The sequence below is a fragment of the Glycine soja genome, chromosome 7 (genome assembly GCF_004193775.1).
Source record: "Glycine soja cultivar W05 chromosome 7, ASM419377v2, whole genome shotgun sequence".
In the NCBI taxonomy this organism is placed as follows: Eukaryota; Viridiplantae; Streptophyta; class Magnoliopsida; order Fabales; family Fabaceae; genus Glycine; species Glycine soja.
Genome location: NC_041008.1, coordinates 22,059,036 through 22,086,532, shown reverse-complemented (window position 1 = coordinate 22,086,532; position 27,497 = coordinate 22,059,036). Strand labels below are relative to the sequence as shown.

General features: G+C 35.0%; 1 protein-coding gene across 1 annotated transcript; it reads right to left on the bottom strand.

Annotated features, from left to right (window-relative positions):
* Nucleotides 1-20,553: 20,553 nt before the first annotated feature.
* On the bottom strand, nt 20,554-23,477 carry LOC114419228 (pollen-specific leucine-rich repeat extensin-like protein 3). The gene has a single exon (XM_028384869.1). It carries the CDS (start codon nt 23,451-23,453, stop codon nt 20,682-20,684), a length of 2,772 nt encoding a protein of 923 aa, XP_028240670.1. The 5' UTR covers nt 23,454-23,477; the 3' UTR covers nt 20,554-20,681.
* Nucleotides 23,478-27,497: the final 4,020 nt, after the last annotated feature.

The following is a 27,497-nucleotide window of genomic DNA, read 5'->3' as shown; positions in this document are numbered from 1 at the left end:
TTGAGGAAGTGCAAGTGACTCACATAAGCCTAGAGGTCAACAATAAGGCCGACGAGTTGGCTCGGCTGGTTACCTCCCCTAAGCCTAGATAGCTTGAAACCTTCATTCTTTATTTGGTGCCTGTTTGCAACCGGCAAGTGTACCGGATCACACAAGTAGTATAAAACGGTAAGAACCGAGTATCGAACTCTCGGGGAACTTGTGTTATCTGGCAAGCTATTTCGATAAATAGGCGTTTGGTATGAAAATATGACTATGGTTATGAACAAGTATTTAAACTATCTAGGAAAAAAGAAAGACAATCATGCAAGAGAAATACTGTGTAAAAACAAGTAGAGAATGCGTTGGTCTTCCTCATAGGTTCCTGATGCTAAAAAAGGATGTTCTCTATTTAAAAATTCTCATGCGTTCCTATGTTGTCTCCTGGACTACTAGACCCCGATTCCTCATGATAGCCTAGCCTAGTCCTGATCAAGCCTCATCCGTAGATTCCTCTTGTAAGACTAAACTCAACCAAGACCGCATTAAGACACACATACACAACTAAGTTCTTGTACCCCGATTCCTAGTGATAACACAACAACTTAGTCTCGTACTATCAAGGACTTTAGAATCAGACCAGTTTCCATTGTTGAATGACCCTAACAAAGCATGCATCTACCTGATCAAGGTAAAAGCACACTGGAATGAAAAGTAGATAGCATAGAGAACACATAAAACATCATTACATAGATAGGAATATATTTACATCAGGTACCTATAGGGAAGATCCAACAGAGGATTTAGCTTTCCATAGTCCGGAAACCTCCTTTACAACAAAGAGAAGAACAAGATGAAAGACTGCAAAAACACAAGTGGTGAGGATGTCTCCTTCACCTCTAGGATCTCACAATCACTCATAAACTCATCTCAAGCTCTCAGAACGGCTTCCGCTTCGAACTCGCGTCTCTGCAGATCTTCACACGGCAAAATCTCTCAAAACTCTCTAGAACTTGGACCTTTCTCTTTCTAGAACCTTTGTGCATGCAGAGCTTCTCAAGAAAAGTGCCAAACTCCCTTTGCAAATCTGATTTCAGGCTTAAATAGGTGGCCTTGTTCGTGCTCGTGCGCTTAGCACAGATCTGGATCGCTTAGCGCGCATAAGTGGATTTTGGCTTAGCGCGCTTGTTTTGCTTAGCGGATGAGCTGAAGTGGTGCGCTTGATGACCTGGAGCGGTGCGCTTAGCGAACTTGACAGCTCATCTTCTTCTGGATTCTTCCTCACGCTTAGCCATTGAAGGTTGCGCTTAGCAAATTCTCACTAAGCCAGTAGCTTGGCTTAGCGAAAGATTGAGATATAGTACTTTGCCAAAGTTGCCTATTTAACCTGAAATTGAGAGAAATTGATTATTAAACGCACAAAACAAAAGTATAAATTATCTATTACCTATATTTAACAAAAATTACTTATAGTATTACAAAACAACCATAAATTGGGAAAGTTTGATACAATATACATAGGTTTTATACACAAAAGTTAGTCGTATTCATCGACTAACAGTGCCCAAACCCAGCGTCTCAAGAAAAGAATGTTCACAGGTGGAAGAAGTCCCCCTGGGGTGGAAGAAGAAGATACCTGACTACTTAAAGCACAAGATACTCCCACCAGATAAGAGCCAAGCTAGAAATATAAGAATGCAAGCTGTCAGGTACACCCTGTTAGTTGATGAATTGCATAGGAGAGGTTTCTCCTCACCTTTGCTTAAGTGCCTTGACTAAGTCTAGGCTAATTATGTCCTCCGGGAATTATATAAGGGTATCTGCAGTTTGCATTCTGGAGAAAGAACCATGGCTACCAGGGTTTTCAGGGGTGACTACTATTGGCCAACCCTTAAGACGAATTGCTTGAACTTTGTAAAGAAGTGCACCTAGTGCCAGAGACATGGAAACTTGATACATCGGCCATCTGAAGAGCTACAACCAATGGTCTCCCCTTGGTCATTCGCTATTTGGGGAATGGGCATTGTCGGGCCCTTTCCCACTGCTCCGGGGCAGGGGCAAAGGAAATACCTGCTGGCGATCGTCGATTATTTCACCAAGTGGGTTGAGGCTTAACCATTATCGAGCATCACTACCTAAGCGGTCTAGAAGTTCTTTTAGGAAAACATCGTCACACGCTTTGGAATTTCAAATACATTGGTGACAGATAACGACCTACAGTTCACAAATTGAAAATTCAATGAATTCTTGAGTGGTCTTGGCATCAAGCACATGGTGATGTCTGTAGTGCACCCTCAAACCATTGAGCAAGCTGAGACCGTGTTAAGACTTTTGGCAAGCGTACCAATTGTCATTGTAGGTTTCACATTTATAAAAGAGTTCGTCTCCACAGGGACTTGAGTTTACTTACTTCATTCAGATAAAAATTATCAGTTCAATAGTTATGTATAAATTTAATTGAATGTCATTGGTTTTGGTTTGACTAACTAAAGACAAATTAAAATAAAAGAATAGTGAATATAACGGAAGTACGAGAATAATAAAAATATGGAAGTAATGGAAATACACAAATAATGGAATTAAGTGCGTAAAAAATACGTAAATTACGGAAATGACTTAAATTAATTTAAGAAAACATAGGATTAGATTTCATCATTCATACCCTTAGTATCCTAATAAGATTAACATATAAGAATCCTTTTCCAACATTACTGATGCATACATTAAGTTATCCTAAGTCGATCCCGCACACTTGGAACCTAAGAATATTTACTAAATATCGATTACTCGCATATGTAGTAAATACCCCAACATTACAATTATATTCTCATGCTTTTTGCAGTCAAAACGTTATGCTCTATTCCTAGCAACGTAACATAAAGAGTAAAATCATTCAGTTCAAATTCTAAGATTACTTTCCAGTCTCACTTAAAATCCAATTTTATGACACTAGTGATAAAATAGAATCAAGCATTACGAGTATAATGAAATTACCAATAATGAGTAGAAAAGACTCATGCGTATATAATTTTAAAATGGATACATAAGGGTACAAAGATTACATGCAATCCTTAAGAAAAACTAACTGATCATTGTGTAGAGCACAAGACTAACAAGAGAAATGACGAAGAAAGTGATCCACGGTCACAAAACTCTGTAGCACCTCAGCTCCACTTTTCCTTTTCTCCTTCTTCTTCACTCTTTGTCTGGTTTTGGTTTAATTGGAATGCATTTCTCCTTCAACATGCATGGATATTTATAGAAAACAACCTTGGAGAGTAGACAAATTCACCCAGGTGAGTTTGTTGCTTATTGGTGAAGGCATCTACTCGCCCAGGTGAGTTACTTAGGGCCGAAGTTACATCTTTAGCCTAGGTGAGCCGGATGCTAGCTTGGGCAAATTTGGGGTCAGAAATCTTTATGAAAATACCATTTTTTCTTTCCTATTGGCTTTGTTTCTGGATCTAATAAACAACCATCAAAACCTACAAAATCATGGATGAATCTTTCATATTTAAACAACAACATTAGTAAATGTACAATATATATAAACAACTAGATTTAAGGATAGTTTATAAGAAAACTATTACAATCAAAGAATAAGTGTTAACAATTTAATCTTAAAATATAATTGAAATTTGGCACTTATCAAGCCATTAACAAGGTGATTCTAAGTGAGCTAAAGAAGCGGTTAAATGGAGCCAAGGGAAGATAAGTTGGACAATTAGCGGAGGTCCTATGGGCTTCCAGATCCAGCCCTCAATCTACAACTTAGGAAACTCCATTTCGGCTTACATACAACATGAACACAATGTTGCCATTTGAGGTAGGAGAAGTCTCTTTCTGAAGGCATTACTTTGCCGAAGCCCAAAATAACAAAGCACTACAGGTGGATTTGGACCTGATTGAGCAAGTACGAGTGGATGTGATCATCATGACCAAAGCCTACAAGTGGCATATGACCCAACACTTCAACTCTAAACTAGCCCCTTGGCAGTTTAAGGAAGGGGACCTAGTGTGGACAATTCTCTCCCGAGTAACCCTCTTGGCTAAGGTTGAACTTGAAGATTCACGAACAGTTCCCTCCCACATACCGTCCTTGGTTAAGGTTGAAGACAAAGATTACGAACAGTTCCCTCCCGAGTAACCTCCTCAGCTAAGGTTGAACTAGAAGAATCAAACAATTTAGTCCTGATTACCTTCCTCAGCTAGCGTTGAGCTTAATCGAATTTAATTATGATTCCACGTGACTACTCTCCTCAGCCAAATTTGCACTTGATCAAATTATTTATCTAGCTCTGAAAACTCCTTGATTACTTAAAGTTACAATGCGGCTACAATTATTAAGGTTATGTGTGTTACCATTCATTAAACTTCGAACAAAAATAAAACTTGTGTGATTTCTTTTATTTATTTATTTTCGTCGAGTACATCATGTGACTGAGAACAGAAACACACAAGCTACCATAAAACATTTAACACATGCAAAAGAAAATTTCATTGATAATAAGTTGAGAACCGACAATTACAAAAAGAAGATGAAAACCGACATATACAAAAAAGGGCCAAAGCTGACAACTACAAACAACAAAACAAAAGCTTCACAAAAAGAAGGTTAAGGCTAAGAGGCTCAATCCCTAGGCCCCACCTCCTTTCCACCCTCAACATCCTCGACCTCTTCGGGAAGTGGCTCCTCAATTAGGGTCACTAGCCTCTGGGGTGAAGGGGCAACATCATCCTTCGAGATTACATCTATCAATACCAACTCCCTTACATAAACATCCTTGTTGATGATGAAGACCCTGAGGTTTGCTACCTCACAAAGATGCATCACCTGCCAAAGGTTGTGGTTAAAGCTGACCTCGTGTGTGTTGTAAACATCATCAAAGACCTTTTATTTGTGTAGACGCTAATGCCTTTGGTGTTTTGATGATGATCATGATGATTTGATGCAAATGATGCAAATGGGCTTTTCAAGTTTAAATTCAAGACAATGATTCAAGAATACAAGCCACAACATCAAGATGATCACTAGTATTTTAGGAAGGGAATTCCTAATTGATATAGCAAAAGGTTTGGCCAAGTAATGCATGTTAAAAAGTGTTTTTCAAGATATTTACTCTCTGGTAATCGATTACCAGAGGATGTGATCGATTACCAGTGGCCAAAAATGATTTACAACAGCTACTAAATATTTGAATTCAAATTTTAGACTGTGTAATCGATTACACAATATTGGTAATCGATTACCAACAGTTAATAAACGTTTTAATTCAAATTTTAAAAGCTGTAATCGATTACACAAATCCTGTAATCGATTACCAGACAAGATTTTCAGAAAAATATTTCTAAGAGTCACAACTTCTCAAATGGTTTTTACATGACCACCAATGGTCTATATATATGTGACTTAGAACACGAATTTGCTTAGAGTTTTTCATAACAACAAGTGTTAATTCTCTCAAAGAGCAAAATCGTTTTATCCTCTTAAGAATTCCTTGGCCAATCCTCTTGCAATTCATTAAGGAATCATTTGAGTGCTCAGATTGTAAAATCTATCTCTTTCAAGAGAGATTCATTCTTCTCTTCTTTCTAATTCTCTAAGGGATTAAGAGACCGACGGTCTCTTGTTGTAAAAGAATTCTGAACACAAAGGAAGGATTGTCCTTGTGTGTTCAGAACTTGTAAAAGGATTTTACAAGATAGTGGAACTCTCAAGCGGGTTGCTTGGGAGCTGGACGTAGGCACAAGGGTGTGGCCGAACCAGTATAAATCCAAGTTTGTACTTTCTCTTCCCTTAAACTCATTTATTTATTATTGTTTTATATTCATATTCAGATTGTTCTATTTGAATCAATATTTAAGAAGTTCATTGTTAAGGGAATTTGTAACTTGAATAGAAAGTGAAATAAAATTTTAATTGGGGAAATAGTTTATAATATCTTAATTCAACCCCCCCTTCTTAAGACATTTGAGGCCACTTGTCTAACAAGTGGTATCAGAGCTTCATTCTTGTATAAAGTTTAGAAGCTTCAAGAAAAATGGCCTCAGCAAACTTCTAATTTCGAGAAGGAAATTCAATCAATAGACCTCCAATCTTTAATGGAGAGGGTTACCACTACTGGAAAACCCGAATGCAAATTTTTATTGAGGCAATAGACTTAAATATTTGGGAAGCCATAGAAATAAGGCCTTATATACCCACCACAGTAGAAAGAATTACAATAGATGGAAGCACATCAAGTGAAAGCATAACACTAGAAAAACCTGGAGATAGATGGTCTGAAGAGGATAGAAGACGAGTACAATACAATTTAAAAGCCAAAAACATAATAACATCTGCCCTGGGAATGGATGAATATTTCAGGGTTTCAAATTGTAAGAGTGCTAAGGAAATGTGGGACACTCTACAATTAACACATGAAGGAACTACAGATGTTAAAAGATCTAGGATAAACACACTAACTCATGAATATGAACTGTTTAGGATGAATGCAAATGAAAGCATTCAAGACATGCAAAAGAGATTTACACATATAGTAAATCATCTTGCAGCCTTAGGGAAAGAATTTCAAAATGAAGATCTCATAAACAAAGTGTTAAGATGTTTAAGCAGACAATGGAAACTTAAAGTAACAGCCATTACTAAATCAAGAGATTTATCTAACATGTCTCTTGCTACTCTATTTGGAAAGTTACAGGAACACGAAATGGAATTATTGAGATTACGCCAACATGAAGAAAATGACAAGAAAAAGAAGGGAATTGCTCTTAAGGCCTCATCTTCAATCCAAGAAGAAAGTGATAAGGAAAATGATATAAATGAAGATGATGATCTAAGCCTTTTTGTAAAAGGATTCAACAAGTTTCTTAAAGTAAGAGGAAATCAAAGGCGACCCAATTTTAAATCTAAAAGAAAGACAGAAACTTCATCCTCTACTCCAAAGTGCTTTGAGTGCAATCAACCTGGACATCTGAGGGTTGATTGTCCCATCTTCAAGAGAAAGATGGAGAAGTCTAAAAAGAAAAATTTTAGTGAAAATAAATTCAAGAAAGCATACATCACATGGGATGAAAATGATATGGAATCTTCTGAAGATTCAGAAAATGAAGAGATAAACCTCTGCCTTATGGCTAAAAGTTATGAAAGTGATGAAGAGGTAACATCTTCAAATAACTTATCTATTTCTTTTGATGAATTACAAGATGCATTTGCTGATTTGCATAAAGAGTCAATTAAACTTGCAAAATTAGTTTCATCTTCTAAGAAAACAATTTCAGATCAAGAAAATGAAATTTCAAAATTAAACAAAGAATTAGATCATCTTAGAAATGAAGTCTCAATTTCTAAATCAAATGAAAAAGTTCATATCTCTACTATTTCTGACATGAAAATATCATATTCTTGTAGTTGTTGCGAAAAATATGAAAAAGAAATTAAAGAGTTGAAAAACTCACTTGCAAAATTTTCTTATAGTAAAAATAATATGGATGTCATATTAGGAAAACAAAGATATGTCTCCAATAAGGCTGGAATAGGATATAAATCTGAAAAACAACAAAAATTTCATAAAAACTTCTCTACTTCCACACAAAAATATAATTTTAGTTCTATCACTTATTTTTACTGTGGAAGAAAAGGTCATGGCATATCTACTTGCTACTTCAAGAAAAACTACAGCAACATTAAAATGATATGGGTCCCAAAAGGATCCTCAGTTTACACTAACACACAAGGACCCAATAAAGTTTGGGTACCTAAGTCAAAAACTTGATTATGTAGGTGTCTTTGAGGAAGGAGTGGTACATAGATAGCGGATACTCAAAACATATGACTGGAGATGCATCAAAGTTTACACATATCTCTCCCAAGAAAAGCGGGCATGTAACATATGGTGACAACAACAAAGGTAGAATCCTTGGAGTTGGTAAAATAGGTACAAATTCTTCAAACTCCATTGAAAATGTTCTACTTGTTGAAGGTCTTAAGCACAGCCTGCTTAGTGTTAGTCAATTATGTGACAAAGGCTATCTAGTATCATTTGATTCTCAAAAATGTCTTATAGAACATAAGCACGACATTAATATAAAGCATGTAGGACATAGAGTCAAAAGCATACATCACATGGGATGAAAATGATATGGAATCTTCTGAAGATTCAGAAAATGAAGAGATAAACCTCTGCCTTATGGCTAAAAGTTATGAAAGTGATGAAGAGGTAACATCTTCAAATGACTTATCTATTTCTTTTGATGAATTACAAGATGCATTTGCTGATTTGCATAAAGAGTCAATTAAACTTGCAAAATTAGTTTCATCTTCTAAGAAAACAATTTCAGATCTAGAAAATGAAATTTCAAAATTAAACAAAGAATTAGATCATCTTAGAAATGAAGTCTCAATTTCTAATTCAAATGAAAAAGTTCATATCTCTACTATTTCTGACATGAAAATATCAGATTCTTGTAGTTGTTGTGAAAAATATGAAAAAGAAATTAAAGAGTTGAAAAACTCACTTGCAAAATTTTCATATAGTAAATATAATTTAGATGTCATATTAGGAAAACAAAGATATGTCTCCAATAAGGCTGGAATAGGATATAAATCTGAAAAACAGCAAAAATTTCATAAAAACTTCTCTACTTCCACACAAAAATATAATTTTAGTTCTATCACTTGTTTTTACTGTGGAAGAAAAGTTCATGGCATATCTACTTGCTACTTCAAGAAAAACTACAGCAACATTAAAATGATATGGGTCCCAAAAGAATCCTCAGTTTACACTAACACACAAGGACCCAATAAAGTTTGGGTACCTAAGTCAAAAACTTGATTATGTAGGTGTCTTTGAGGAAGGAGTGGTACATAGATAGCGGATGCTCAAAACATATGACTGGAGATGCATCAAAGTTTACACATATCTCTCCCAAGAAAAGCGGGCATGTAACATATGGTGACAACAACAAAGGTAGAATCCTTGGAGTTGGTAAAATAGGTACAAATTCTTCAAACTCCATTGAAAATGTTCTACTTGTTGAAGGTCTTAAGCACAGCCTGCTTAGTGTTAGTCAATTATGTGACAAAGGCTATCTAGTATCATTTGATTCTCAAAAATGTCTTATAGAACATAAGCACGACATTAATATAAAGCATGTAGGACATAGAGTCAAAAGCATACATCACATGGGATGAAAATGATATGGAATCTTCTGAAGATTCAGAAAATGAAGAGATAAACCTCTGCCTTATGGCTAAAAGTTATGAAAGTGATGAAGAGGTAACATCTTCAAATGACTTATCTATTTCTTTTGATGAATTACAAGATGCATTTGCTGATTTGCATAAAGAGTCAATTAAACTTGCAAAATTAGTTTCATCTTCTAAGAAAACAATTTCAGATCTAGAAAATGAAATTTCAAAATTAAACAAAGAATTAGATCATCTTAGAAATGAAGTCTCAATTTCTAATTCAAATGAAAAAGTTCATATCTCTACTATTTCTGACATGAAAATATCAGATTCTTGTAGTTGTTGTGAAAAATATGAAAAAGAAATTAAAGAGTTGAAAAACTCACTTGCAAAATTTTCTTATAGTAAATATAATTTAGATGTCATATTAGGAAAACAAAGATATGTCTCCAATAAGGCTGGAATAGGATATAAATCTGAAAAACAGCAAAAATTTCATAAAAACTTCTCTACTTCCACACAAAAATATAATTTTAGTTCTATCACTTGTTTTTACTGTGGAAGAAAAGTTCATGGCATATCTACTTGCTACTTCAAGAAAAACTACAGCAACATTAAAATGATATGGGTCCCAAAAGAATCCTCAGTTTACACTAACACACAAGGACCCAATAAAGTTTGGGTACCTAAGTCAAAAACTTGATTATGTAGGTGTCTTTGAGGAAGGAGTGGTACATAGATAGCGGATGCTCAAAACATATGACTGGAGATGCATCAAAGTTTACACATATCTCTCCCAAGAAAAGCGGGCATGTAACATATGGTGACAACAACAAAGGTAGAATCCTTGGAGTTGGTAAAATAGGTACAAATTCTTCAAACTCCATTGAAAATGTTCTACTTGTTGAAGGTCTTAAGCACAGCCTGCTTAGTGTTAGTCAATTATGTGACAAAGGCTATCTAGTATCATTTGATTCTCAAAAATGTCTTATAGAACATAAGCACGACATTAATATAAAGCATGTAGGACATAGAGTCAAAAGCATACATCACATGGGATGAAAATGATATGGAATCTTCTGAAGATTCAGAAAATGAAGAGATAAACCTCTGCCTTATGGCTAAAAGTTATGAAAGTGATGAAGAGGTAACATCTTCAAATGACTTATCTATTTCTTTTGATGAATTACAAGATGCATTTGCTGATTTGCATAAAGAGTCAATTAAACTTGCAAAATTAGTTTCATCTTCTAAGAAAACAATTTCAGATCTAGAAAATGAAATTTCAAAATTAAACAAAGAATTAGATCATCTTAGAAATGAAGTCTCAATTTCTAAATCAAATGAAAAAGTTCACATCTCTACTATTTCTGACATGAGAATATCAGATTCTTGTAGTTGTTGTGAAAAATATGAAAAAGAAATTAAAGAGTTGAAAAACTCATTGCAAAATTTTCTTATAGTAAAAATAATTTAGATGTCATATTAGGAAAACAAAGATATGTCTCCAATAAGGCTGGAATAGGATATAAATCTGAAAAACAACAAAAATTTCATAAAAACTTCTCTACTTCCACACAAAAATATAATTTTAGTTCTATCACTTGTTTTTACTGTGGAAGAAAAGTTCATGGCATATCTACTTGCTACTTCAAGAAAAACTACAGCAACATTAAAATGATATGGGTCCCAAAAGAATCCTCAGTTTACACTAACACACAAGGATCCAATAAAGTTTGGGTACCTAAGTCAAAAACTTGATTATGTAGGTGTCTTTGAGGAAGGAGTGGTACATAGATAGCGGATGCTCAAAACATATGACTGGAGATGCATCAAAGTTTACACATATCTCTCCCAAGAAAAGCGGACATGTAACATATGGTGACAACAACAAAGGTAGAATCCTTGGAGTTGGTAAAATAGGTACAAATTCTTCAAACTCCATTGAAAATGTTCTACTTGTTGAAGGTCTTAAGCACAGCCTGCTTAGTGTTAGTCAATTATGTGACAAAGGCTATCTAGTATCATTTGATTCTCAAAAATGTCTTATAGAACATAAGCACGACATTAATATAAAGCAAGTAGGACATAGAGTCAAAAGCATACATCACATGGGATGAAAATGATATGGAATCTCTGAAGATTCAGAAAATGAAGAGATAAACCTCTGCCTTATGGCTAAAAGTTATGAAAGTGATGAAGAGGTAACATCTTCAAATGACTTATCTATTTCTTTTGATGAATTACAAGATGCATTTGCTGATTTGCATAAAGAGTCAATTAAACTTGCAAAATTAGTTTCATCTTCTAAGAAAACAATTTCAGATCTAGAAAATGAAATTTCAAAATTAAACAAAGAATTAGATCATCTTAGAAATGAAGTCTCAATTTCTAAATCAAATGAAAAAGTTCATATCTCTACTATTTCTGACATGAGAATATCAGATTCTTGTAGTTGTTGTGAAAAATATGAAAAAGAAATTAAAGAGTTGAAAAACTCATTGCAAAATTTTCTTATAGTAAAAATAATTTAGATGTCATATTAGGAAAACAAAGATATGTCTCCAATAAGGCTGGAATAGGATATAAATCTGAAAAACAACAAAAATTTCATAAAAACTTCTCTACTTCCACACAAAAATATAATTTTAGTTCTATCACTTGTTTTTACTGTGGAAGAAAAGTTCATGGCATATCTACTTGCTACTTCAAGAAAAACTACAGCAACATTAAAATGATATGGGTCCCAAAAGAATCCTCAGTTTACACTAACACACAAGGATCCAATAAAGTTTGGGTACCTAAGTCAAAAACTTGATTATGTAGGTGTCTTTGAGGAAGGAGTGGTACATAGATAGCGGATGCTCAAAACATATGACTGGAGATGCATCAAAGTTTACACATATCTCTCCCAAGAAAAGCGGACATGTAACATATGGTGACAACAACAAAGGTAGAATCCTTGGAGTTGGTAAAATAGGTACAAATTCTTCAAACTCCATTGAAAATGTTCTACTTGTTGAAGGTCTTAAGCACAGCCTGCTTAGTGTTAGTCAATTATGTGACAAAGGCTATCTAGTATCATTTGATTCTCAAAAATGTCTTATAGAACATAAGCACGACATTAATATAAAGCATGTAGGACATAGAGTCAAAAGCATACATCACATGGGATGAAAATGATATGGAATCTCTGAAGATTCAGAAAATGAAGAGATAAACCTCTGCCTTATGGCTAAAAGTTATGAAAGTGATGAAGAGGTAACATCTTCAAATGACTTATCTATTTCTTTTGATGAATTACAAGATGCATTTGCTGATTTGCATAAAGAGTCAATTAAACTTGCAAAATTAGTTTCATCTTCTAAGAAAACAATTTCAGATCTAGAAAATGAAATTTCAAAATTAAACAAAGAATTAGATCATCTTAGAAATGAAGTCTCAATTTCTAAATCAAATGAAAAAGTTCATATCTCTACTATTTCTGACATGAGAATATCAGATTCTTGTAGTTGTTGTGAAAAATATGAAAAAGAAATTAAAGAGTTGAAAAACTCATTGCAAAATTTTCTTATAGTAAAAATAATTTAGATGTCATATTAGGAAAACAAAGATATGTCTCAAATAAGGCTGGAATAGGATATAAATCTGAAAAACAACAAAAATTTCATAAAAACTTCTCTACTTCCACACAAAAATATAATTTTAGTTCTATCACTTGTTTTTACTGTGGAAGAAAAGTTCATGGCATATCTACTTGCTACTTCAAGAAAAACTACAGCAACATTAAAATGATATGGGTCCCAAAAGAATCCTCAGTTTACACTAACACACAAGGATCCAATAAAGTTTGGGTACCTAAGTCAAAAACTTGATTATGTAGGTGTCTTTGAGGAAGGAGTGGTACATAGATAGCGGATGCTCAAAACATATGACTGGAGATGCATCAAAGTTTACACATATCTCTCCCAAGAAAAGCGGACATGTAACATATGGTGACAACAACAAAGGTAGAATCCTTGGAGTTGGTAAAATAGGTACAAATTCTTCAAACTCCATTGAAAATGTTCTACTTGTTGAAGGTCTTAAGCACAGCCTGCTTAGTGTTAGTCAATTATGTGACAAAGGCTATCTAGTATCATTTGATTCTCAAAAATGTCTTATAGAACATAAGCACGACATTAATATAAAGCAAGTAGGACATAGAGTCAAAAGCATACATCACATGGGATGAAAATGATATGGAATCTCTGAAGATTCAGAAAATGAAGAGATAAACCTCTGCCTTATGGCTAAAAGTTATGAAAGTGATGAAGAGGTAACATCTTCAAATGACTTATCTATTTCTTTTGATGAATTACAAGATGCATTTGCTGATTTGCATAAAGAGTCAATTAAACTTGTAAAATTAGTTTCATCTTCTAAGAAAACAATTTCAGATCTAGAAAATGAAATTTCAAAATTAAACAAAGAATTAGATCATCTTAGAAATGAAGTCTCAATTTCTAAATCAAATGAAAAAGTTCATATCTCTACTATTTCTGACATGAGAATATCAGATTCTTGTAGTTGTTGTGAAAAATATGAAAAAGAAATTAAAGAGTTGAAAAACTCATTGCAAAATTTTCTTATAGTAAAAATAATTTAGATGTCATATTAGGAAAACAAAGATATGTCTCAAATAAGGCTGGAATAGGATATAAATCTGAAAAACAACAAAAATTTCATAAAAACTTCTCTACTTCCACACAAAAATATAATTTTAGTTCTATCACTTGTTTTTACTGTGAAAGAAAAGTTCATGGCATATCTACTTGCTACTTCAAGAAAAACTACAGCAACATTAAAATGATATGGGTCCCAAAAGAATCCTCAGTTTACACTAACACACAAGGATCCAATAAAGTTTGGGTACCTAAGTCAAAAACTTGATTATGTAGGTGTCTTTGAGGAAGGAGTGGTACATAGATAGCGGATGCTCAAAACATATGACTGGAGATGCATCAAAGTTTACACATATCTCTCCCAAGAAAAGCGGACATGTAACATATGGTGACAACAACAAAGGTAGAATCCTTGGAGTTGGTAAAATAGGTACAAATTCTTCAAACTCCATTGAAAATGTTCTACTTGTTGAAGGTCTTAAGCACAGCCTGCTTAGTGTTAGTCAATTATGTGACAAAGGCTATCTAGTATCATTTGATTCTCAAAAATGTCTTATAGAACATAAGCACGACATTAATATAAAGCAAGTAGGACATAGAGTCAAAAGCATACATCACATGGGATGAAAATGATATGGAATCTCTGAAGATTCAGAAAATGAAGAGATAAACCTCTGCCTTATGGCTAAAAGTTATGAAAGTGATGAAGAGGTAACATCTTCAAATGACTTATCTATTTCTTTTGATGAATTACAAGATGCATTTGCTGATTTGCATAAAGAGTCAATTAAACTTGTAAAATTAGTTTCATCTTCTAAGAAAACAATTTCAGATCTAGAAAATGAAATTTCAAAATTAAACAAAGAATTAGATCATCTTAGAAATGAAGTCTCAATTTCTAAATCAAATGAAAAAGTTCATATCTCTACTATTTCTGACATGAGAATATCAGATTCTTGTAGTTGTTGTGAAAAATATGAAAAAGAAATTAAAGAGTTGAAAAACTCATTGCAAAATTTTCTTATAGTAAAAATAATTTAGATGTCATATTAGGAAAACAAAGATATGTCTCAAATAAGGCTGGAATAGGATATAAATCTGAAAAACAACAAAAATTTCATAAAAACTTCTCTACTTCCACACAAAAATATAATTTTAGTTCTATCACTTGTTTTTACTGTGGAAGAAAAGTTCATGGCATATCTACTTGCTACTTCAAGAAAAACTACAGCAACATTAAAATGATATGGGTCCCAAAAGAATCCTCAGTTTACACTAACACACAAGGATCCAATAAAGTTTGGGTACCTAAGTCAAAAACTTGATTATGTAGGTGTCTTTGAGGAAGGAGTGGTACATAGATAGCGGATGCTCAAAACATATGACTGGAGATGCATCAAAGTTTACACATATCTCTCCCAAGAAAAGCGGACATGTAACATATGGTGACAACAACAAAGGTAGAATCCTTGGAGTTGGTAAAATAGGTACAAATTCTTCAAACTCCATTGAAAATGTTCTACTTGTTGAAGGTCTTAAGCACAGCCTGCTTAGTGTTAGTCAATTATGTGACAAAGGCTATCTAGTATCATTTGATTCTCAAAAATGTCTTATAGAACATAAGCATGACATTAATATAAAGCATGTAGGACATAGAGTCAACAATGTATACATGATAGACTTAAGCCTAAAACTAGATAACAATCATTGTTTTCTTAGCAAAGATGATGATCCATGGTTATGGCATAAAAGAATTGCTCACATAAACATGGATCACTTAAACAAATTAATTTCAAAAGATTTAGTAGTTGGTTTGCCTAAATTGAAATTTGAAAAAGATAAACTATGTGATGCATGTCAAAAGGGCAAACAAACTAGAGTCTCATTCAAACCTAAAAATATTGTTTCAACCACTCAACCCTTGCAATTATTGCATATGGATTTATTTGGTCCATCTAGAACCATGAGTTTTGGAGGAAATTACTATGCTCTTGTTATAGTTGATGATTTTTCTAGATATACTTGGACATTATTTATTACTCATAAAAGTGATGCATTCCAAGCATTTAGAAAACTTGCTAAAGTTATACAAAACAAGAAAAATCCTAAGATTGCATCCATTAGAAGTGATCATGGGGGTGAGTTTGAAAACAAAGATTTTGAATCAATTTGTGAAGAACATGGTATTGAACACAATTTTTCTGCACCTAGAACCCCTCAACAAAATGGAGTTGTTGAGAGGAAAAATAGGTCATTGGAAGAAATTGCTAGAACTTTATTAAATGATACTTTTCTTCCAAAATATTTTTGGGCTGAAGCCGTCAATACTGCATGTTACATCATGAATAGGGCCTTAATAAGACCCATTTTAAAGAAAACCCCATATGAGTTATATAATGGTAGAAAACCCAACATTTCACATCTACATGTTTTTGGTTGCAAATGTTTTGTGCTTAATAATGGTAAAGATAATCTAGGAAAATTTGATGCAAAATCTGATGAAGGCATCTTTCTTGGATATTCATTACAAAGCAAAGCATATAGGATATATAATAAAAGAACTATGAATATTAAGGAATCCATTCATGTTACTTTTGATGAATCTAATGCTATCTTGTCAAGAAAGAATATGCTAGATGATATTGTAGAATCTTTAGAACAAATTCATATTCATGGACAAGATTCTAGAGGAAAAGGGAAAGGAAGCAATGAAGATCCTCCAGAAGAAGCAAAATCAAATAATGAACTTCCAAAAGAATGGAAAGCCTCAAAAGATCATCCTCTTGACAGCATTATTGGTGATATCTCAAAAGGGGTAACAACTAGACATTTTCTTAAAGAATTATGCAATTATATGGCTTTTGTATCTATGATTGAACCTAAAAATATAAAAGAAGCCATAGTAGATGATAACTGGATTATTTCCATGCAAGAAGAACTGAATCAATTTGAAAGAAACAATGTGTGAGAACTTGTAGAGAAACCTAAAAATTATCCCATCATAGGAACAAAATGGGTATTTAGAAATAAGTTAGATGAACATGGAATAATCATTAGAAATAAGGCTAGATTAGTTGCAAAAGGATATAATCAAGAAGAAGGTATAGATTATGAAGAAACATATGCTCCAGTTGCTAGATTAGAAGCCATTAGAATGCTGTTAGCATATGCATCCATAATGAATTTTAAGCTTTATCAAATGGATGTTAAAAGTGCTTTTCTAAATGGCTTAATTCAAGAAGAAGTATATGTTGAACAACCACCAGGTTTTGAAATATTGGATAAGCCAAATCATGTTTATAAATTGAAAAAGGCTTTATATGGCTTGAAACAAGCCCCTAGGGCTTGGTATGAGCGTCTAAGTAAGTTCCTTTTAGAAAAGGACTTTTCTAGAGGAAAAGTGGATACTACTCTTTTTATAAAGAGAAAATCACATGATATTTTATTAGTTCAAATTTATGTTGATGACATTATTTTTGGATCCATTAACGAATTGTTGTGCAAGGAATTCTCCCATGACATGCAAAGTGAGTTTGAAATGTCAATGATGGGAGAACTTAACTTCTTTCTTGGATTGCAAATTAAACAAACTAAGGATGGTATCTTTGTCAATCAATCCAAGTATTGCAAAGAGTTAATCCACAAATTCGACATGGAAAATGCTAAGCACATGGCTACACCAATGAGCACTGCTTGCTATCCAGATAAAGATGAAACCGGCCAGTCAATAGATGTTAACAAATATCGAGGTATGATCGGATCACTTCTTTATTTATCTGCTAGCAGGCCTGATATAATGTTTAGTGTGTGTCTGTGTGCTAGATTTCAATCAAATCCTAAACAATCACATCTTAGTGCTGTTAAAAGAATCATTAGATATTTGGTAGGCACTACAAACATATGTTTATGGTATCCTAGAAATTCCACATGCACCTTAATTGGATATTCTGATTCAGACTTTGCCGGTTCTAAAACAGATAGAAAGAGCACTAGTGGAACTTGTCAATTCATTGGATCTGCTCTAGTTTCTTGGCACAGTAAGAAACAAAATAGTGTTGCTTTATCCACTACAGAAGCGGAATATATTTCTGCCGGCAGTTGTTGTGCACAAATCTTATGGATGAAGCAACAACTTTCTGATTATGAAATCCTTCTTGACCATATACCTATTAGATGTGATAATACAAGTGCAATTAATCTCTCCAAGAATCCAGTTCAACACTCTAGAACTAAACATATAGAAATTAGGCACCATTTTCTTAGAGATCACGTTCTAAAGGGAGATTGTGTATTAGAGTTTGTTGATACTAAGAATCAACTTGCTGATATTTTCACAAAACCTCTCCCCAAAGAAGCATTCTTCTCTATTAGAAGGGAATTAGGCCTCTTAGATGTTAGTGATTTAGATAGATAAGGATTGATTGATTAATTTACTCTTATGATTGATTGTTTATGTTAAGTATGTTACTTTGATTGATTTTGTTTAAATTCTTGTTATTATGATAAAATTTATGAATTCCTGTGTTTTTTATATTTGAATGCTTGAATTAAGTGCATTAGTAGTGATAATTAATAATATTAGGTGTATTTAGCATAGACATAGGTAATTTTTTAGAAACTAGCCTAGTTTATGCTCTGGTAATCGATTACCATCCAGTGTAATCGATTACACAAGAACAGGCAGCCTGTAATCGATTACAACATCCTGTAATCGATTACCATAAGGCTTATTACTCTTGTAATCGATTACCAAGCCTTGTAATCGATTACAACTCGTCCTCGTCTATAAATACCCATGAAACCAGTGTTGTTGTGCAGCCAAGGCCTCTCCTCGTGCTTCCTCCATCCCTAAATCTTCAAACCTTCGTATCTTACTCAAATCTTCACCAAAACACGTGTCGTAAAGCCCAATCTTCCACTTTTTCACTCCTCTTTCACTTCCACCGATTGAAATCCACTAAAACTTCATCAAATGGCAGAACCATCGAAGAAGAGAAAGAGATCATCCTCCACCGCCACTGCTATTGCCCATCGCCGCCACGGACCATCCGAAGCACCCACAACACCTATTCATCCCTCTTTGTCATCTCCAAGATCATCCATGTTGTTTTCATCTGATGATCAACATCTACGGTACCTTTCTCAATTTTCTTCTAGGATCATCTTAGACCCTAAGTACCTAGACATAGATTTCTTTAATGATGAAATGTTTGATTGCTATCAAGTGTTTCAAAATTCTGGCCTAGTTGATTTCATGTCATTAAAATTGCCACATTATCCTGAACTTGTAAAGGTCTTCTACTGCAATTTAAAAATTCAGGATTGCATTATTTCCTCTGAGGTGCATGGTATTCCCATGATCATTGATCAGTCATTGTTCTTTTCTTTAACTCATTTACCCAGTCAAGGTGCACCTTTTGAGGGCACCATTGTTGATGACTGGAAATTTGATTATTCTAGTCATGATGCTCGTCGTATGGTATGCAATGACCAGGCTGAAATGACCGGTAGATTGCTGGCCGGGTCATTAACATTTGATAATCGCATCATGCACTATATAATTGTTAGAATTTTGCTTCCCCGGTCTTCAAATTTGGCACAAGCCTCTAAGGAGGATTTGATTCTGATGTGGGCTTTCCTTACCGGTCGTCAAATCGACTGGGCCCACTTGGTTTGGTACCGAATGCATAAGGCATTACGGGCCAATGCACCTCTCCCTTACCCTCAATTGATAACTTTGTTTCTGCGTCATTTTCAAATTCCGCTTGATGATGAACCATTTGTTCAAGTCAAGCACTCTTTTGCAATTGGTGCTGGTGCAGTGACTTCCTTTGGATACCATAAGAATCGGAATGGTCAATGGCTGAAGAAAGACGCACTCCCTCCTCAAGATGAGCGTACTCCTTCACCTTTTCCTCAGCGAGATGATTCAGCACTTATGAATGAAGTCCTTTCCGAATTACGAGGTCTTCGTTCTTATGTTGGTGAATGTTTCGACTCATTGGATACACGTTTTGTCGGAATGGATATTCGCCTCATACAGCTTGAAGAGGATGTGTGTTACATTTGTCAGAGTTTTGATCTTCCACCACCACCTCCACCTTCTTAGAATTTAGTTTCTAATTCTACGTCTCTTATAAGCCGTGTATTTTGGCTATGCTACTTAGATTATTATAATTTAGTTAATCAATTGAGTTAAACTTTCTTAAATTTATCTTTATATAGTATATATATTTAAAATAATTTAAATATATTAAGCAATTTTTTAATAATGTAAAAATATATTATTTATCTAGTGAGAGAGACGAAACTGACATTAAGTGAAAGTCGTAGAGTGCTTAGTGCAATTTCAAAGAGAATAATGAATGATTTAAATGGATAGTTAAAAGATAAGTATAACAAATTGACTATTAAATAAATTGAAAATTTAAATTTGTTTGGAGAATATTCTGAAAGTTATGAAAACGTTATCATCTTTCATTTCTAACTTTTTTTACAATTAGCTTTCTAAAGAATCCAACAATTTCTTAAGTGATTTTTTAATATAATTTATGATTAATTTTTCGAAGTCATAAATTTCAAAACTTTTTGAAATTTTCAAATTTAATATCTGCATGACATGCAAATGTATTAACTAGCATAAAAACCAAAGAAAACGAGAAAAGAGAACGAATTAATTGATTACCAATAAGAACATGTGTTAGAAGATATAAAATGGCATTGGATTGGAAATGAGTATATATTATATAATTAGAATTCACGAAGATGAAGTTCAGCTTTGCACAAAAATCTCTTTGGAACTATAGGGAAAACAAAGACAGATTTTAATGGCATTGCACCTTTCTGTTTTAGTAGCCAGCAATTGTTGGTGGAGGAGGTGACTGGTATGAAGATCCAAAGTGGGGTGGGAGGACAACATCATCCCATGTTGGTGGTGGAGAGTAAACTGGTGGTGGTGGAGAGTAAACTGGTGGAGGAGGTGAGTGAACAGGTGGTGGTGGAGAATGTATTGGGGGAGATGGGGAGAGAACAAGTGTTGGTGGAGGAGGAGAGTTGATTAGTGGTGGTGGTGGAGAGTAGACTGGTGGAGGCGGTGAGGACACGGGGGGTGGTGGGGAGTTAACTGGTGGTGGTGGAGAGTAAATTGGTGGAGGAGGTGAGTGGACAGGTGGTGGTGGAGAATGTATTAGGGGAGATGGAGAGAGAACAGGTGTTGGTGGAGGAGGAGAATTGATTGGTGATGGTGGTGGAGAGTAGACAGGTGGAGGTGGTGAGGACACGGGGGGTGGTGGGGAGTTAACTGGTGGTGGTGGAGAGTAAATTGGTGGAGGAGGTGAGTGGACAGGTGGTGGTGGAGAATGTATTAGGGGAGATGGAGAGAGAACAGGTGTTGGTGGAGGAGGAGAATTGATTGGTAGTGGTGGTGGAGAGTAGACTGGTGGAGGTGGTGAGGACACGGGGGGTGGTGGGGAGTTAACTAGTGGTGGTGGAGAGTAAATTGGTGGAGGAGGTGAGTGGACAGGTGATGGTGGAGAATGTACTAAGGGAGATGGAGAGAGAACAGGTGTTGGTGGAGGAGGAGAATTGATTGGTGGTGGTGGTGGAGAATAGACTGGTGGAGGTGGTGAGGACACGGGGGGTGGTGGGGAGTTAACTGGTGGTGGTGGAGAGTAAATTGGTGGAGGGGGTGAGTGAATAGGTGGTGGTGGAGAATGTACTAGGGCAGATGGAGAGAGAATAAGTGTTGGTGGAGGAGGAGAGTTGATTGGTGGTGGTGGTGGAGAGTAGATTGGTGGAGGTGGTGAGGACACGAGGGGTAATGGAGAGTTAACTGGTGGTGGTGGTGGGGTGTGGACTAGTGGAGGTGGTGAGGATACATGGGGTGGTGATGGGAAGTTGACTGGTTGAAGTGGTGAGGACATAGAGGGTGGTGGGGAGTTAACTGGTGGAAGTGGTGAGGACACAAAAGGTGGTGGGGAGTAGATTGGTGGAGGTGGTGAGGACATAGGGGTTGGTGGAGGTGGTGAAGACACATGGGGTGGTGGTGAGTTAACTGGTGGTGGGGAGTAGACTGGTGGAGGTGGTGAGGACATAAGAGGTGGTGAAGGATAGTGAACAGGGGGAGGTGGGGAGGACATATGAGGTGGTGGTGAGTGTACAACCTTTGGTGTTGGGGGTGGTTGAGCCTTTGGTGTTGGGGGTGGCTTGACCTCTGGAGTTAGGGGTGGTTGAACCTTTGATATCTCAGGCCTAGGAGGGTCAGACTTGGGTGGCTCTGGGATAGGTGAAGGTGATGGTGTTGGCTTTGGTGTTGAGGGGACATGGCTATTGCTATTACCATTGTCATTACCTTTGCCTCCACCACAATGTTTGCTACAATCCACAGGGCGAGTTAGCACCGACAAACATTGCTTAGATGACTTTTGATTCTTCCTTCCTGATAAACAATTTTTTGAGTCATCCAAAGCCACCAATGAATTAGATGAAGGCACACAAGTTTGAGCTTCCCCATTGAAGTAGTTGTTAGAGAATGTGAAGTTCTTCAGCAAAGGAAGTTGGCAAACAATGTTAGACACATATCCACTAAGCTTGTTGTGTTCAATGTCTATGACCTCAACATTCTTCAGTCCTGACAAGTTAGGAAGAGTCCCTACAAAACCATTATGACTAGCATCTAAAACAGTTATGCTTTCCAACAATCCAATCTCTTGTGGCAAGCAACCTCCAAGGTCATTGCCCATGAACACAATCTCATTCATGTTTTTCATGTTCACAATAGACTTTGGAATACAACCCGTGAATTTGTTGTTAGCAAAGGTCACAACTGAGACCTTGGATTTTCCTAGAGTGTCTGGGATGATAGACGTGAAACGATTATTGTTCAAAAATATTGCATCAAGATCCTTCTCAAATAGCTCTGGAGGTAAGGGTCCTTCAAAGTCATTGTATCTGATATCCAAGTACTTCAAGTTTGGCCATTTGAGAACCACAGATGGAAAACCACCAACAAAGTGATTGTTGCTAATGTCAAACTCATGAAGAAGTGTGAGATTTTCCAAGGTCTCTGGCACAATTCCACAAAATCTATTGGAGTTAATGTGGAAAAGTGCAATATCTGACAAGTTGCCTAACTCTTCTGGGAGGTGACCAGCAATGTCCGCATTGTTGAGATCAACACCAGCAACCACATTCAATGTGGGATCATCAATGGCGGGAGCACAAAACACACCATTGTAGGAGCAGACATCTTCACCAACCCAATTACCAGTTGTGTTCAAAGGGTCAGAGTAAATAGCCTCTTTCCATGCTTGAAGAGCAACATAGGCCTTTTTTAGCCTTTCATTTACAAGTGGTGCATCATTTTGAACTTCAAAAGTTGGTGGAATGGCACCAACTTCGGGTGGTGGAGCAAGTTGTGAATCATCTTCAATTTTTGGAGTTGGTGCAATAGTATCAAATTCAAGTGTGGGTGCATAAGCATCAACGTTTGGGAATATTATTGGTTCAATATGGATAAATCCATGATCAAAATGAGCACGAGAAAAGGTTGAAAAGAAAGATATAACAATGGAAAATAAGAGGTAGCAACCTAAGGCCTTGTTAGAACAAGGGTAAGCCATAACTGACCACCTTGGTTGGCCCAAGGCTGCGTAGTTTTGGGAACACAAGGGAATGAACAAGACATTATATTGAAGTAGAAAACATGGTTTGTTGGTAGAGAACCATTAAGGGTTGTAGAAAACTATAGCCTTTGGCTAGTTTTAGTTCCGAATAGCATGGATTCTCTCTAACATACCCACAAATTTTGGCATGCCTCCAATTGTTTTAATTAAGCATGCATATTTAGAGAGCATTTAAGTTGTGATCATGATTAGATAACCGGGTATAAAACAAGTCAACTAATAATAAATTGTTTGACTTGGTCCTTCTACCCCATATTAGATTAGTGTTTATAATACCAAATTAAACATACAAATATTAGAGTGAGAGACAAATATAGGTATTATATGGTTTTTTCCCTTATCATAACAATCTTTTGTTTCGCATTTTATACGACCTTTGGCAATAACATTTTATGAACTGACTACAAAAGTGAAAATAGTGATATAATACCGGGGGGGGGGGGGGGGGGGGGGCACCAGTGCATATTCAAATTCAATGTTATTGCACAAGCTAGTGACCAAAAAATAAATATTACTACATGGCCCTAGATCATAAGAGGGTTATATATAGATCATATGCATATTAGATATTAAATGAAATATAGTACTTGGCAAAAAGGGTAACAATTGTTTACTAGTGAATATTTCAACCTAACTTCAAAAATAACTATGATATGATAATTAAGAAAAATAACCCATATGAATTTCGTTAAATCCCTTACCAATATGCTTTCATTACCAATGTGCAGAAGCTATTTGTATTTTAGCTAGACTTTAGTCATCATAGACAATCTTGTATGGAGATATAACCAGGGACGAAACCAGAAAAATTTATTAGCGATGACAACAATTTAATGCAAGATAAGGAAAATAAAATTACTAATTTTTACTACTAATAATTACCTAAAATTATAAGTAATATTTCATATATCTTATAAAAGTAATTGTAACGATAAATCAAAATCATTTATTTGTACGTAGTGAAATTTAAAAATTTTATGATATAAGAAGAGACTAAGATATATCAAAATTATCTTTAATCATGAAGAATGAAGAAAACGTTCTTTTAAATTGTCATACTTTAATCTCATTTTTAAAACTAATTTATTATAGCCAAACTGAATCCTAATATAATACAATATTTAAAACAAAACTTGTAACATCCCATTTTTTAGTAAATAAAATTTTAGAGAATAATGATGTTTTATAATTAAATAAATAAAGAAAAATAGTTATAATAAAATAATAGTTTGAGAGAAAAAAAGATATTTTATTTATTCATTTGATAGAGTTTTTTTATAAAATAATAAAAATAAATAAATAAAGTAAATAATAAGTTGTAAGTATACTAGGTATAAGTAGAGACGTGGTATATCAGTTTTCAGACTGAGGATGCTTCTTCTTCCTTTTATTTTCATTTTTCTCTCTTCTCTTTCCAAAGTTTTTTCTTTTTCTCGTAGCCCACCAAACCTGTCTCAGAAAAATTACGATCTTGGACTCATTCACCGTTGGATCATCGTGAAATTAGAGCATCACGTTTGCATCCCAATTCCTAGCATTCTCACCGTTGGGAATTGCAAAAGCATGTCGTAACTAAGAGAAATACCCTTCGCACCGTAGCTTTCTCTTTTCCCACAGAAACCCAAAACGGTCTCAGTAAAACTATGATCCCGGTTTCGTTAACCGTTGGAGTTTCATGAAAGTTTGATATGTGGTTCGCAATTCAATTATGCACATTTGCACCGTTGGGATTTGCGAGATAATATTCAAGGAGAGAGAAAAATGAATCGCACGAAGACAGTAAAAATGGAGGTTTCAATCCCTTCTCCGTCTCTCTGACGTTTGGGAACTTTATCAAAGCAGTCGGAGGAAAAACTGGAAGAATCTCAGGGAACCACTAGAGATGCCGCTATCGCTGTCAAAAGAGACGTGACTCCGCATAAAGGTAAGGGATGAGTTAGTCACAATTGGGGATTAGTGAGAACATGTGTAGGGATCCTTAGAAGATTAAATTAGGGTTTTATTTTGGGATGTTTATTAAATTGCAATTTTTCCTTTATAATTATAAATAAAATATTGATTTTCTAATGAGATATTATTGATAAATTGTGCTCTTGATATTTGTATATTTTGACCTATGATTTTGATATAATTGTGTAATATTATTTGAGGGGTTTTACTCCCCAGGTTGAGATAGTCTTTTGCATAAATTGCTATATTGAGGATATGAAATGATGATTCAAATTGTGAGTATGTGGTGAATTGAACATGTGATGAATGATGAAATACATGTATATTGAGATGTGTATTGTGTTGTGAGCAATGAATTGTGCAATCACACAATTGTAAGACCCTTTAAGGGCGACGAGTTTTGTGTGATGAGTATTGTGATAGGATCCATTGTGGGAGCCCGATGAGTTTAATCACAAGCGCAACGAATTAAAATGATTTTGAAAATAATTGAGTAGTTGTGTGTATTGCATAGTTCATAGGTAAAGTGTGTATGATTCATGAGGTGTGATAACATATTATTTTGAGATTATAACATTGTGATTGAAATCAAGTGTATGTGATAAATTGAGTATGCACGTGATTGAGATGTTGTGTGCATTGAGTTGTAAATTGTGGATTGTACAATCACACAACTATAAGACCCTTTAAGGGTGACGTGTTAATGCTAAGTCCCTTTAAGGGCGACGAGTTAATGCTAAGACCCTTAAAGGGCGATGAGTTAATGCCAAGACCCTTAAAGGGCGACGAGTTAAAAATATTTGAGAACAATTGAGGAGTCGTGTGTTTTGTACAGTTCATAGATAGAGTCTGTGTGCTAAAATGTTTTCTGAGTTAGACCTGAATCAGGAGGGAGAGGCCTTGACAAACTCTTCGGAGTGTAGGCCTTGGGGGTCACCCGGTTTGAGGGCTCCTTTAAGTCTGTGTCGATCCCACATGGTTGGAGCATTCTTGCAAAACACTATGACCCTGACTGGTCTCCCTATGATATTGCCTAGTGAGAGTGACTTGACTTGCTAGTGTGTGGTTTGTCTTGTCATGTACTTCTAGGCGCCCGACGAGGTTTTTCACTGACATGGTACCACATTGCATATAGGATTGAGTCTTAGTGTATCTGCTACATAACGCTTGTGTATTGTTCTATATTGATTGATTTGATGATATTGTGTTTTGACTATTAAGTATGCGAATGTTGTGAAAATGAATGAGACATGTGGTGAAATAACGTGAGTTATGCTCAAGTAAATTGTATTTTGTTATATAATATTTATACCTATATGTTGTCTTATTTTTCTCTATTAGTTAGGAATGTGATAACTCACTCCCTCTGTTGTTTGTGTTTGGATCCTGTGATGATCTTGAACTTTGTGTTCGGGGGAGCAGATGACTAGGTGAATTGCTTTAAGGAACTTTGTGTTGAAGGACGTCGGGACACAATGCTCTGATAGGATGTGACATTAGGGTATAAGCTGCTATATTAATTGTATGAGGTCTTGGACAACCGTGTTTTGAGCCGAAATAATTTATTAATTATTTGAACAAGTTTTATTATGGTGTTAGAAAAGTGAATGTGAGCCTTTTACCCTTTTGAAAGACTTGTATTTAAATGTATTTTAAAAACTTTTAATTAAATTTGATCTCTTATTTCTTTTATTTATTTATATATATATGTCGGGGTAGAGGGTGTCACAAGACTCACTACAAACACCAACTAGAAAAAGAAAACAAGTTGTTTAACTTGCTTTGTTTTTCCCTCCTAATTCCTTTGAAAATAGAAAAATAATGATTTTAAATACTCAAAATTGAAATGAAAAGAGAAAATGAATACAATATTTAATAACACTACTCAATTAACTTTCTATTTACACCTAAAAATTCTTTATAGATAAAATTTATTATATATTTTTATATATTTTGGCTTTTTTATTAGACATGAAATATAAAAAAAAATAGTGTATTGATACTATTCATTTTTCTAAAAAGGGGTGCAAT